At 43.3% G+C, this 13,949-nt stretch overlaps 1 protein-coding gene across 1 annotated transcript in view; it reads right to left on the reverse strand.

The window, feature by feature from the left end:
* LOC147684255 (putative cation-transporting ATPase 13A4) overlaps window positions 1–13,949 on the reverse strand; it is a 291,659-nt gene that overhangs the window by 37,005 nt on the left and 240,705 nt on the right. The window contains exons 23-24 of the mRNA XM_086942617.1: window positions 4,927–5,036; window positions 1,247–1,343 (exon numbers count right to left, since the gene is read on the reverse strand). Of these exons, the coding sequence (XP_086798743.1) occupies window positions 1,247–1,343; window positions 4,927–5,036 (207 nt within the window). The remainder of the gene's footprint in view (window positions 1–1,246; window positions 1,344–4,926; window positions 5,037–13,949) is intronic.

The following is a 13,949-nucleotide window of genomic DNA, read 5'->3' on the forward strand; positions in this document are numbered from 1 at the left end:
ATTATAGTTCATTGTACATCAAGAGGAGATATCTTGTACAATACAAGCCATTAATTCAGATTCTCTGGTTCAATATACACATCTGAGTGCCCCCCAGAAATACATTCCTCTATTAACTCATCTTTCAGATAAAACCATGCAGTTATGAATTTGGATGCTAAATTCACAAAAGATTACTTTGTGTGCATTAGTGCACAACTATGTTGATCGCAATAAGCAGGACAAGACAGTGAAGTTAAGTGATAAGATATTAGTTTCAGGCCCACATGAAAGGCTGCTCAGTGACTAATGGGGACTGCTGATCACATACACAACTGATCAATTTTGACACATGCACATGTTGGAGGAGCAGAATAATTCAAGAACATGGATTCATAGGAGGACCCAGTCATGCAACACACATGGCAATAACATTCTACAGATGGGACTTTCCTAAAGACCTACTAGCACCTGCCCCTTGCTTCAGAATTTGACACTTTGCTCATACAGAAACTACTACTCTTTTTGTGGTGAAATTTTTGGGTCAGGATTGTTCTTGTTTATATCATTTTTATATTATAACAGTCTTTCTGAGACCCAATTGCTCCTTGACTCCTTTCAGTACAGCCTCTCTTAGCTGTAGAGGAGCTACTAGTGCCAGGGAGGCCACCTCTGGGTCTCAAACAGCTGTGCTTCTCTTCCACCAAACCCCGGCGTTCAGGGAGGTGTCTGGAAGATCCTGTCAGCATCTGTTCTCAATGGAGTTACACTTGTGGTGTGGGTAGTTAAACAATCGAAGTATTGATATGTGTATGTAAAGGACTGTCTGCATGTGTAAATCACCACCCACCCACAATACTGTCAGTCTTTAAGTGACCCCCTTCCACCATCACATGCTCTTGTGACAACTAACAGCAACGTTCAGCAGTTCTGTGATTACAGCATTTCAATCATAATCAAAATAAATTACTAATAAAGAGCACACGCCTGCCTCCCATAAGTATTGTATAATAATATTATCCTATAGAGTGGCCCTTCTATCCTTTCGTAATAAGTCATAAGTAATGTCTGGAAGCTCACTCCAATTCTAAGCTGTGGACAGGATCTGTTTCTTCTATTTAATGATCTTTCCCATCTTCCAAAATCATAAGGATTTTAGGCAATGATCAATCAAGATTTGTATTCTATTTCTTAGGTTATTCCTCCCCACATCATTGTTTGGTTTCAAGTAGAACATATGAAAGGCAGTCACATGATCAAAACTTACCCAATAGAGCAGAAGCATGGAGGTCAGGCATATAGCAGAGTATAAGGTCATATACTTAAACAACGCAAAGGAGGTCACAAGAGCACATCGCCCCTCCCTGGTGGGAAACACAAAAACAGTTTTCTGATCAGTTGATCAAAGTGTACTTCAGAGCTGTTTACCTCACTCCCCTTCTGAGGTGTAAACAAAGGAATGTGGGTGTGGTGACCTTACCAGTGCTTAAATTGAGCAGGTAGTTTCTGGTGCTGGGCACTGGCACTTAGAAGTCCAATCCTGAGCTGTGTGTGGCAGTGATTTATAATGTATTGTTTATGAGTTGCCAATTGTTCCCTACAAAGTCCAACTTTCTCTCGCCACAGCACTGCAATATCATTTGTCTACCCAAAAAATATGGTGCTATCTTGCAAAATTAAGGGTGTGGAAAGTCCTAAAGATTTTGTGCCAGATCTGACATTCCCATTCGCAAGCAAAGGGATGTGCACTCCCACACACTAGCTGGTTTGTGAATTGAAATGCAGCTCACAGTGTGATCTATATGCTCATTGGTCACTCAGCATAGTGACCATGTGTTGGGGGTAAAAGAAAAGACCCGCACAATGAATATTAATGAGGTAGGCAGTAATCATTATTCCACTGTGATAGGCGGCAAATGCAGGGATGGAAATGTACAGCCACTGACATATCCAGTCATACACCCATACAACCACTCACCCACTGAGTCAGTCACCGATAGAGCTACTCACTCACCTAGTCACTCACCCATACGGTCAATCACACAGCCATTTTTTGAAAATGAACACACCCCAAACCCCTGTGCATTTTTCAAAGAGTAATTCTCAGCACTGGATCCCATTTTCTGCAATCCAAATTTAAACCCTGCAACCAAAGAAGGATTCTTAGACTGGGAATAGCAGCTTTATTTTTATCTCTACTTTTAGAAGAAACTGTACACTTGGAAGATCTTTCCAGGTCCAAACCTGGGAACTATGCAATACCCACCCCAATTTAAAGAGATAGCAGAAAACTAGAATTCAAAAAAGAAACATAAACTTGTCTTTCCCCAAAAAAATATTCAAACCCTAGAGAACCATGTACAATCTCCATACCAAATTGACCAAAAGCTGATAAATGGCTCATCAAATAACCCAATTGACCAAGTGCATTGAATGAATTTTGACTCATTTCTGTATTCGCAAATGGCCCAGTAAGGTGATATATCCGTCAACTACACATGCACCACCAATATATACCAATAGCAACATATGATTGCCAAATATTTGCTTGTGTAGTTGCAACTATTTCCGAGTCTCTTCACAACACACACACCTATGCACCTGAATCGTCACATCACGCTTATATCCCGCTTCCAAACCTTCATACGCTGCATCCATTTTTTTCCAAGTATGGTAACCACCCTGCTTTCAATAACGCACCTAAATAGAGCCCCCTAATCCATTGGAAAATCAGAGTGCGTCTGTCTCCACACAAGAGCCTCAAAGCACTATATAAAATTCACACACATATTTGGAAACTGGGAAAAGTGTAGGCTTCAAAAAGAGTTTGGAATGTGCTTTACAAATGGCTTTACAATACATTACACAAAGAGTCTTGATGCCTTTCAAATCTGGGCCTACCTGAGCACTGACTGACCAATGCAAAAAACACACAGGCAGAGCCTGGTTGCTTGGTGCAAATGCATTTTCATACCATTATAGGGTTTATAATGTGCCACAAGTTTTAAGAATTGAATGCAGGTTGTAGTCAATTTACTGTCTCAACTGAGGCGATTGCAGGTCATTCCCAGTGAGAGAAACCTGGCTCAGGTGCAAAACAGCCCTCCCTGCAGTCTGACTCATGAATGGTCTTTGCAAGTACAAGAGGATCACACTGACATGAGAAAAATCTACTTTCTCCTGGTCCACCTCTGATTCAAGTCCTACTGCTCCATGTGTAAGTCAGACAACTCTGCTCCCCACAGTAGCGGGGAACCAAGAGTAGGACTTATGATGTAGCTTGCACGATACACAACAACATCTCGCGGCAATGAATCTGGAAATGCAAAAGGGAGAAGGCTAGGTGTCATGTGATACGCCTCCATGGCACCAGGATATAGAGCATTATCAAAGGCCATACTTACCCCAAGCACTCTTCAATTCTATCAAGAGCTGAAACGCAAACTCTTTTGGTACCACCTCCTCACAGGACACCCACCTGGATGGCAGACCACCCCTGAAGAGTTCCCAATCTCCCAGCCAACTTCCCACCACAGTAGCTCTCCCCTCCTATTGCCTATGTCACTGCTTGCGTATGGCAGTGGTTCGCATCTTGCCGCAGTAAAAGATTTGTCTGAACTTAACAAAGCCAGGGTTTGCCATAATGTGGCACTTTTTATTATAAACGCTGTCAATGCACACAAAAGTATTGTTGTATTGACATAGCAACGACCCCTTGATGATTCTTAAGAAATTGAGATGCCTTTTGAAATATAATATTTTGCCCGTTTCAAATGTGAATAAATTTGCCCCATGTTGTAGACCAGGCGTCCACTGCTTTGTTTTTTACTACTTAATAATTCTCATGTGTAACACAACCAGTTTTAATGTATGCACTTTTTTGGCCGTGAAGAATGTTGGCCCCATGTTGTATGTCAGATGTTATCTGCTTTGTTTTTTATACATAATGTAATTAGGCTCAATCTATGTACACTTTTATGGTTGTTTTACACATACCGAATAAAGTTTTTGAACTGAACTGAACTTGCCTGTATCCCTGCCATGGTCATGTATCCGTGCTCCCTTTCCCCTTTCCCCTTTCCCCTTTCCCCTGCATCTGCCCCATCAATGGGAATAGCTACATTTTGTGCCGCAATTTGTAGCTATGTAGCTGGGCTTGGTCTGTATAAACCACATGTTGGAAACTGACACACATACATGCCACGCAAAGATCTGTATACAACTAAAAAATAGTTACACATTAGGTCCGTCATTTTGATGTTGGGTGGACTGCCCCGAAACGCCGTCAGTGGCGGTCCGTCCTACACACAGGGCATCGGTCCAACCACAACTCAAAGTTGCAGGCAATTGGAGCGATAACGTCAGGGAGAAAGACCGCCGCCTCTGCCAGGATCTACGGATCCCATTGGGTGGCAGTTGGAATCAAGATCCTGAATGGAGGCGGTGCCTGCTCAGGAACCACCGCCAGGATTACACTGCCCCGCGCCAGCTGCCTTTTCATGGCGGTCCGAACTCTGGAGGCCCCGAGCAGGGCTACGTCCCCTGTGGCCACTCTAAAGTGGCCCTGGGCCCACATGTTTTGCCCCCACGTGCAATCACGCACTGTGCGCCAGGCACCACATGGTGCCTGGCACACAGTGCATGAATATGGACCAACGTGCCCAATAACACTGCAGCTTGTGCTGTGACCCTTTCCCAGGGCCGCAGCACAAGCTGCAGTGTTATGAAGCACTTTTCTGCCCGTCATCCAGGCCGCCACATCCTACTTGGCCGGTCGGACTGCCTTCTGCCTATTGGTGTGTCTCGGGACCGCCATGGTGTCGGGTGGCGTTCCAACCACCCAACATCAAAACGAGGGCCGAAATATCTACTGAGTGATACTTCTTATAACTGTTATGCTTGACATGCTTTTGACTTAATGCGTACAATATGTAGGGTTTTGCTTACTTGATGAGCTCAGAAACACATTCAATATTCGGGGTTAGTGACGTGAAGGGAGAAGCCACTGATGCTTCATGTTCCGAGAGGGAGATCCCAACGTGAGCCGTTTTTAATGCCTATCAAATGAAAATGTGTGAATAGGTTACAATCCTTTGAAAACATTTTTGCATAATATACATTGTTTTATAAATAAAGTGTGTAGGAAATCCGCCTTGTCTGCATGATCACAACATATGTTTTGCCTTTTGCTGGGTCCTATTTTTGTTTCCTTTAGAACTCTGTGCTCTTTGCTCCTGTTAACTAATAGTAAATTGTCTGTTCTCCCCCTTGGTTAAATTGGCTTATTCCTGATTGCCACATTTAACTTGCCTGTGAGTCCCTAGTATATGGTGTAGAAAGTGCCACCAGGGTGTGAAAGTTAAATGTAATTTGTAGGTTGCAGCACCTACTGTGCCATCCAATGCATGCAGAGACAGCGCAAACATGGCTACAGACCAATTCTGAATAGCCTGACTACAGCAGTATAAAACCTGCAATTAGACCTGTTAAAATAGCCATTTTTAAAAGGTAAAGACCTCCCTTTTAAACTTTAGCATGTCACCCCTATGCAAGCCTTGTAGTTCACCAGCTAGGGTGGGAGATATTTAAAAGTGGGACATCTAGAACATTAACACCTTTGACGCTCATGGCGAGCTCAGCTCATCCTGAGCCACGGCGCCCGTGTGCTTATGACGAGCTGAGCTCATCATGACCGTTGGAACGCTCGCACGCTGGGCTAATTCCCCTGCTGTGCGAGCGTTCTAAAGAAACGGGTGTGGTCATGACGAGCTCAGCTCGTCATGAGCACACGACCATCAGGGCTCATGACGAGCTCAGCTCGCCATGAGCACGGGGGCGCTGTGCGCGCCCCACCTCCCCCCAGCACAGCGGGGGAGTCAGCCCCACATGCATGGGGCTAATATTGCAATGTGGCAGGCCTAGCTCTCGTATGAAGAAAGTCAGATTGGAGATTAAAATACCAATACTGCTAACTCGTGAAGGCCACCAGCTAGAAAAATAATTAAATAAATATTTTTTCTAGCTGTTAAAATCCAATTTAACAGAGAAGTTGGATTTTTTATATATATTAATTAAAAGAGTCTCTTTTAGAAAGTTACCTGTTCCATGGTGGAAGGCCCTGCAGGCTAATGTGCATGAGTTCTCTTGCTGTGGCCAATGATTGGCCTTGAGAGGGTGTGAAGGAAGTCAGTCATGCATGAAAGAAGCAAATACTGGGCTCACCTGAATGGGCAAAGATGACTCCTCCGAGCTCAATATGAATTTCAGAGGGAGGGTTTGGGGTATCCTGTGACACCATCCTGGAAAAATCATGCTTTACAGGTCTGTTGAGCCTCATTAAACTCTAGGGGTGCATTTCAATGGGAGAGAACAAGATTCAAAGACAATTCATGTGAATAGCCCTTGTCTGCTCGATATATGACCCAGCTTTGGTCTTACCAGACATCTGTCTCCAAGTTTGTTGTGGGTTCAATGCCTGCTTCAAACTGGATTTTAGTGTTAGATATTGGAGGACGCTAGGATTTCCATAGTACGCTCCCCACTCACACCCGCAACCTTAGAGCCCATCCTTGGTGGGCGAAGTCTTTCACCATCTTGAAAACGCTGTGACACTTGGCATTTTGGACCTTCTATAGTAACGCATCCTAAAAAATCGGTTGGCTTCAGTCTGGGGAACTTTTTCCCATTGACTTAGGAGCGCTGCAGAGTCATCCCGCAGTTTGTTGTCGGCATGAGAGAAATTGGAATGTTGGTTGAATGGGGTGACGCTTGTGCAAGCAACAAGCACAATCCCTGTCAGGGTGAACCACAATTGTAACTTAATCTGCGCTTAACCATCTCTTTCATAAATCTGAAAGTCTGTGAAGACCTGGCTATTCCGATATTCAACTGGACACCGCCAGCACCCGGATACACTCATGGGTGACAGGAGGCACTCTACAAATCTACTGATTTATTGATTGATTGATTGATTGATTGTTTCAATAAGGCAAACCAATGTTATCCTATGGGAGAGGCGGGCCACATAGTAGTAAAAAACAAATTGCGGAGTTTTTCACTACCAGAACATGTAAAAAAAACTAAATGTACATTCCCAACCATTTAATTAAAATGGTCTACCTAGTGCCTGCCTTGGGGTGACTTATATTCAATAAAAGGGGAGTTTAAGGCTTGGAAAGAGGGCTATATTGCAAAGTCGAATTGGTAGTTTAACACTGAATTTAGGCTGCAGTGGCAGACCTGGGACATGTTTTAAGGTGCTATTTAATGGGTGGCAAAAAGTGCTGAAGGCCCACCAGTTTCTTTAGAAAATGCCGCCCCACTTCTTTTTGTTTGCTCTTAATTATAAGCAACACATCAATCTTAATTTGATCTGTTAGGTATATTTATTTTTACCTTTTCTTTAAATTCTCTTTTTCTGAAAAAATCTTTAGTTCTATGTCAGAGAAACAACACAACAAGTATAACACATATGTACATCAACTTATACACAACATTTACCAAAAAAGAACATCATTACATCAAAATATACAATACATTCACTATACACAACATGGCATAGTTATCTATTTTAGACTGTTCCAAAAGGCAAGTGTCAGTTCCTCGCCTTATTAACCATCAGTGATATATAATGTAAAGAACAGTATTAGACAAAGTCACGATCAACAGGAGATATCACAAGACAATAATTCTGTGGGTCAGTGATTATTAGTATTTCTAAATTTTATCTCCTCTCTGCCGACGCGTTTCGAACTCCATACAGCAGTTATGGGTTCTCCTCAGGGCCTTGTCACTTCTATCTTTACTGTAGCTGTAGTTGTCCTATGTCTGATTCTGGGTCTTTTGAGCTGCAGTCTTTTACTGTCTTTTGGGTCCGTGTATGGGCGTCTCCCTATGGCTCGGTAATACTTTTCACCTTGTTCGGATCACCGGGGGCTTAGGGAGCGTCTCACTCCATGATCACCTTCTTTAATGTGCGCGGGCAACCTTGTTACAAGCGGTCCTCTGTACTCTCGTTATGCGCGCCGCGTGAATCCTTCCGTATTGTCCTCCGGTTCATACACTTTGTGCAGCTCGCTGTCGCTAAAGACGCGTTTCGAACTCCATACAGCAGTTATGGGTTCTCCTCAGGGCCTTGTCACTTCTATCTGCATGTGTGTAAGGAAAAGAAAACACCAAACAATGTTTCAGTGTCAATTCCCATAGCCTCAAATTATCACTACGCTTACATTATCCTACGTTTAAAGTCCATGTTACCTTTACTGTAGCTGTAGTTGTCCTATGTCTGATTCTGGGTCTTTTGAGCTGCAGTCTAAAGGGAATTAACAAATCCCATTAGAGCCAAACTCAATTCTAGCCCTAAGGTCACTTTCGCAAAAACACTGCAAGACATACCTTTTACTGTCTTTTGGGTCCGTGTATGGGCGTCTCCCTATGGCTCAGTAATACTTTTCACCTAAGGGCAATGCAAAGTTGGTTAACTACTAGTGGGCTCATGTCAGTTCTCAAGCGTGTTAGACGGCTTATGGCTACCATCATACCTTGTTCGGATCACCGGGGGCTTAGGGAGCGTCTCACTCCATGATCACCTTCTTTAATGTGCGCAGGCAACCTTGTTACAAGCGGTCCTCTGTACTCTCGTTATGCGCGCCGCGTGAATCCTTCCGTATTGTCCTCCGGTTCATACACTGTTTAAAAACCAAACCGGAGCGCATTTTAGATCCCCATTAGGTGGACCAGTCTCTGCATGCACAACTCAACCCCTATTCAGGCTCTCCTTACCTTTGTGCAGCTCGCTGTCGCTAAACCTTCCTTCACTATGGAGGGCGGCGGCCAGGTTGCCTGGTTACTTAAAGCGGTCACATGATCGTTAGACTTCTGGGATTTGTAGTTTTCACGGCATAAAGGCACGACTCTATCTAATCTAGCCCTGCAAGTTTCGGGAAATTCGATGTTCCGCATGGCCTCACCATTCCTATGCCCTTCTTTCATGGGGGATTACCAGACCCCCGTGGAGCCCCACACAATTCTTCCATTACAATCTAGACACCTCAGAGAGAGTGTTCAATCCGTTTTGCGTACTGTTAAATTTAAGAATCAGGTATGCCTCTTTTCTAAGGAGTGTGTCTTCAATGTCAATCGGACCTTTACTTCCTGGTGGCACTATTGTGCATAGCACAGTCCATTTAAAGTCCATCTCACTGTGGTTTGAATCCAAAAAGTGTTGGACCATTGGAGCGCTCACCACCTTCGTTTTTCCTATATACATCTTTTGACAGGTTGGGGGTTAATACATCCGCTCTAATTACACATTGGCCAATGCCAATTTTTGCCGTACTCTATGTGTATCAGGTCCAAATGTGGTTACACATACCAAGACCTGGATAGGTTGGTATGTGTAACCATATTTGGACCTGATACACATAGAGTACGGCAAATGGTCCTGAAGAATTGGCATCTGTTAGAGGAACTTGAATGCTCATTCCCGCGGCCGCTATTCGCCTATAAGAAAAATAAGAGCATTGGCCAATGTGTAATTAGAGCGGATGTATTAACCCCCAAACCAAAAAGTGACCTACTCTCGAGATGGGGCCTTAAACCAATTGAAGGGCACCACAAGTGTGGAAATGGGGATCCCCTAATGGGGATCTAAAATGCGCTCCGGTTTGGTTTTTAAACAGTGTATGAACCGGAGGACAATACGGAAGGATTCACGCGGCGCGCATAACGAGAGTACAGAGGACCGCTTGTAACAAAGTTGCCCGCGCACATTAAAGAAGGTGATCATGGAGTGAGATGCTCCCTAAGCCCCCGGTGATCCGAACAAGGTATGATGGTAGCCATAAGCCGTCTAACACGCTTGAGAAATGACATGAGCCCACTAGTAGTTAACCAACTTTGCATTGCCCTTAGGTGAAAAGTATTACCGAGCCATAGGGAGACGCCCATACACGGACCCAAAAGACAGTAAAAGGTATGTCTTGCAGTGTTTTTGCGAAAGTGACCTTAGGGCTAGAATTGAGTTTGGCTCTAATGGGATTTGTTAATTCCCTTTAGACTGCAGCTCAAAAGACCCAGAATCAGACATAGGACAACTACAGCTACAGTAAAGGTAACATGGACTTTAAACGTAGGATAATGTAAGCGTAGTGATAATTTGAGGCTATGGGAATTGACACTGAAACATTGTTTGGTGTTTTCTTTTCCTTACACACATGCAGATAGAAGTGACAAGGCCCTGAGGAGAACCCATAACTGCTGTATGGAGTTCGAAATGCGTCTTTAGCGACAGCGAGCTGCACAAAGTGTATGAACCGGAGGACAATACGGAAGGATTCACGCGGCGCGCATAACGAGAGTACAGAGGACCGCTTGTAACAAGGTTGCCCGCGCACATTAAAGAAGGTGATCATGGAGTGAGACGCTCCCTAAGCCCCCGGTGATCCGAACAAGGTGAAAAGTATTACCGAGCCATAGGGAGACGCCCATACACGGACCCAAAAGACAGTAAAAGACTGCAGCTCAAAAGACCCAGAATCAGACATAGGACAACTACAGCTACAGTAAAGATAGAAGTGACAAGGCCCTGAGGAGAACCCATAACTGCTGTATGGAGTTTGAAACGCGTCGGCAGAGAGGAGATAAAATTTAGAAATACTAATAATCACTGACCCACAGAATTATTGTCTTGTGATATCTCCTGTTGATCGTGACTTTGTCTAATACTGTTCTTTACATTATATATCACTGATGGTTAATAAGGCGAGGAACTGACACTTGCCTTTTGGAACAGTCTAAAATAGATAACTATGCCATGTTGTGTATAGTGAATGTATTGTATATTTTGATGTAATGATGTTCTTTTTTGGTAAATGTTGTGTATAAGTTGATGTACATATGTGTTATACTTGTTGTGTTGTTTCTCTGACATAGAACTAAAGATTTTTTCAGAAAAAGAGAATTTAAAGAAAAGGTAAAAATAAATATACCTAACAGATCAAATTAAGATTGATGTGTTGCTTATAATTAAGAGCAAACAAAAAGAAGTGGGGCGGCATTTTCTAAAGAAACATATATATAAGGTCCAGCCATTCCCACATTTCAAGGGCCTAACTCCTTTACACTTAGAAGGCCCACCAGTGGCATTTAATTTACAGGTCTTGAGTATACTATATATCACTCTACAAATAACTTATAAGTACAATAAATATACCAATCATGTGTGAGCCAATGTTACCATGCTTTAGGGAGTGAGCACAGACACTTTAGTAGTGGTAAAGTGCACAGAGTCCTAAGGCCAACAAAAACAAATTCTGCAAAAATAGGAGAGGTGGAGGCAAAATGTGTGGGGTCTAACACAGCATAAATGCGGCACCTGCAGATATCTGCATCAGAAAATGCGTGAACCTGCAGAAATACAGACGTGTACTGGACTTGCTGTCTGAACCCAAGAGAAGCTCTGAAGGATGAGACATGCTCCCCCTTATACCCAGGCCAAAGAAGCGGACTCCAGGGGTCAGTTGACTGTTCTCCTGTGTGGCTACAGTGACATCACAAGCTGCAAGAAGACTTTTTCCTGAAGGTCCAATCTGATTAGTGGCAGCATGGACTGGACTTGGCCTCTGCCTGATACCCTAAGAGTCGCCAAGTGTCCTCCCATGAGGTCGTGGGGGCCTGAGAAATGCACTTGTGTGGATGATTGGGACATACAAGACTAAGGGCTTCATTTAGAGCTTGGCAGATGGGTATTTACTCCATCAGGGACATGGAGTAAAGTACACTGTCACCCAGAGGGTACTGCATCTTCCTGAGGGTGTACTGGCTTGCCAAACTTGAGGATGTCCAATTGCCTAGTTGATATCTCTTGCATATACAAGGACCATGGCCATGGTGGTTCCAGTAAATGCATTGAAAGTTTGATGAATGGCTCCTTAAACATGTTGTAGCCATGTGTTAAACTTTTAATCTTTTTTTACTTCCAAAGAGAAAATTCCAAAGCAGTATTTTATTAAAAAAAAAAACAATGAACCCCTTATAATGGGGGTATCTCTAATGGGGTGGGGGTAATTATACAGTTTTCACTGTCCCTTACCACCAAGTTTTACCTAGTCGCGATGGACAGTGAAAACTGGTAATTTGTCTTCCCATTCTAAATGGGCTGAGCAGACAAATGGGCAAATCTCTGATTGCCCTTACTCTGTTCAGCCATTGAAGATATATGTCAGCGGCAGAGACACAGAAGTCTCTGCCATCACTCTATATGAGTTGGCAGACCTTCAGTTTGGTGGAAAGGATACTCACTTGTGACGCAGTACCCTCTCCGCAAAACTATAAATTAGGGCGCCTAGTCGGAAAGTAGAATATTTGATCAGGACGACCCTGGTTGGTGTTTCCGACCTGCACTATATTGTGGTTGGATTCAAATCATACCTGTGTCCAAGTCTATTATGATCATTGATTATTACTGGATATTTGTGCTTTTTGGCACAATTTTTACTTATAACTATAAAAAGTCACGTCTCTGGTTCATAAAATGGAATTGTATCTTTTGGTGCCTTTTTAATTTATAGAACTTTAGTCCATTTTTCTGATTTTGTTTAGGATTTTTACTGCTTAATGCTTAGATTGTTTTCATGTATTGGTACTGCATACAGAGTTTACACATTGCCCTAAGTCGGTGTCATAGATACCAGAGGGCTGATCTCAGGTTAACTTAGAGACTTTGAGGGCTCACCACAACAAGAGTTGTGATTGTTCTTTGAGGAGAACAGTCGCCTATCCCAAATAATAATCTAATTGTTTAAAAAGTGCTAAAGAACTGCAGTATAATATATATCACATTTAGACTTCCGGAGCAACCAAGGCAAAATAGACTTAAGACACTCGACTGTCTGACAGAGAAACATCTTCAGATCAGGAGGAGTGCATAGACAGTAACTTTCAGAACACCTGTTTAAAAGTTCAAAAATGTGCTGATGTTGATTGACACATTATGCTTTTTCTTCTCCTGACACCAATATTAGATGCCTAACATCTTCTTGATGGATTTAGGCCCATATCTCTGTACTGGGGTGAATGTATGACATTGTTCTGCATTCTGTCCATCAACTGTGGTTTTAATATCTTCATAGGCCCTTACCACTTGTAGGCTGAGTAGATCAGTTAACCTAATCTGAGATGCCTGTTGGCTGGATTAGGTGTTTCCAAACACTCCCATATTAATTAGAAATCATATGCTGATGACACGCTACTCTTCCTAAGGAATGTTGAAGTGGACTTGCCAGGTGCAAGAAATCATTTGAGGCACTTTCGGGCAGTTTCTGGACTACACATTAATTGGCAAAAGTCCCATTTGTTTCCACTTAGTGGCGATGCCATCCCTGCTCAGAACCTGTGTGGGATTACCTGGGATTACCTGGAGCCCTACTTCCATTAAATATTAGGGGTAAAAATATACCACAAGTAGCAGGACCTGCTCGATGGTGCTGTGGAGCAGCAATCGGAGACCTAAATAATTCTGGACTACATTACCTTTATCTGTGGCTGGCTACAGACCTGTGGCTAAAATGGTGATTGTTGTATTTCTTTTCAACCACAATTTGGACCTAGCTGGCTGTTCCTGGTTATGGAAACTCTATTGTTGGAACTGATCTGGGGGATGGGTAGGTGCAGAGTAGCCCTGACCAAACTGCAGCCCCCTTTAACAGAGGGTGGTATAGCTGTGCCTGATCTTGAGTCCTATTATATGGCGGCTCAGTTGCGGTTGCTTAAAGCAGTGGGTTTGTAGTAGAATGAACGCTGGTGAGGATACGATTGGCTCACCGCCTACTTTGAGGAAATTATTGCATGTCGTCTTGGTTCCTTGGTGACGGCTGTCAGTGACTTCTCAGGACCTCCTAGTACTACAACAGTGCTTGCATTGTTGCTTATAATGGACCTGTATCCCAGTGCTCTAGTCACCTGATTTCCCA

This window comes from Lissotriton vulgaris, chromosome 11, assembly GCF_964263255.1.
Source record: "Lissotriton vulgaris chromosome 11, aLisVul1.2, whole genome shotgun sequence".
Classification (NCBI taxonomy): Eukaryota; Metazoa; Chordata; class Amphibia; order Caudata; family Salamandridae; genus Lissotriton; species Lissotriton vulgaris.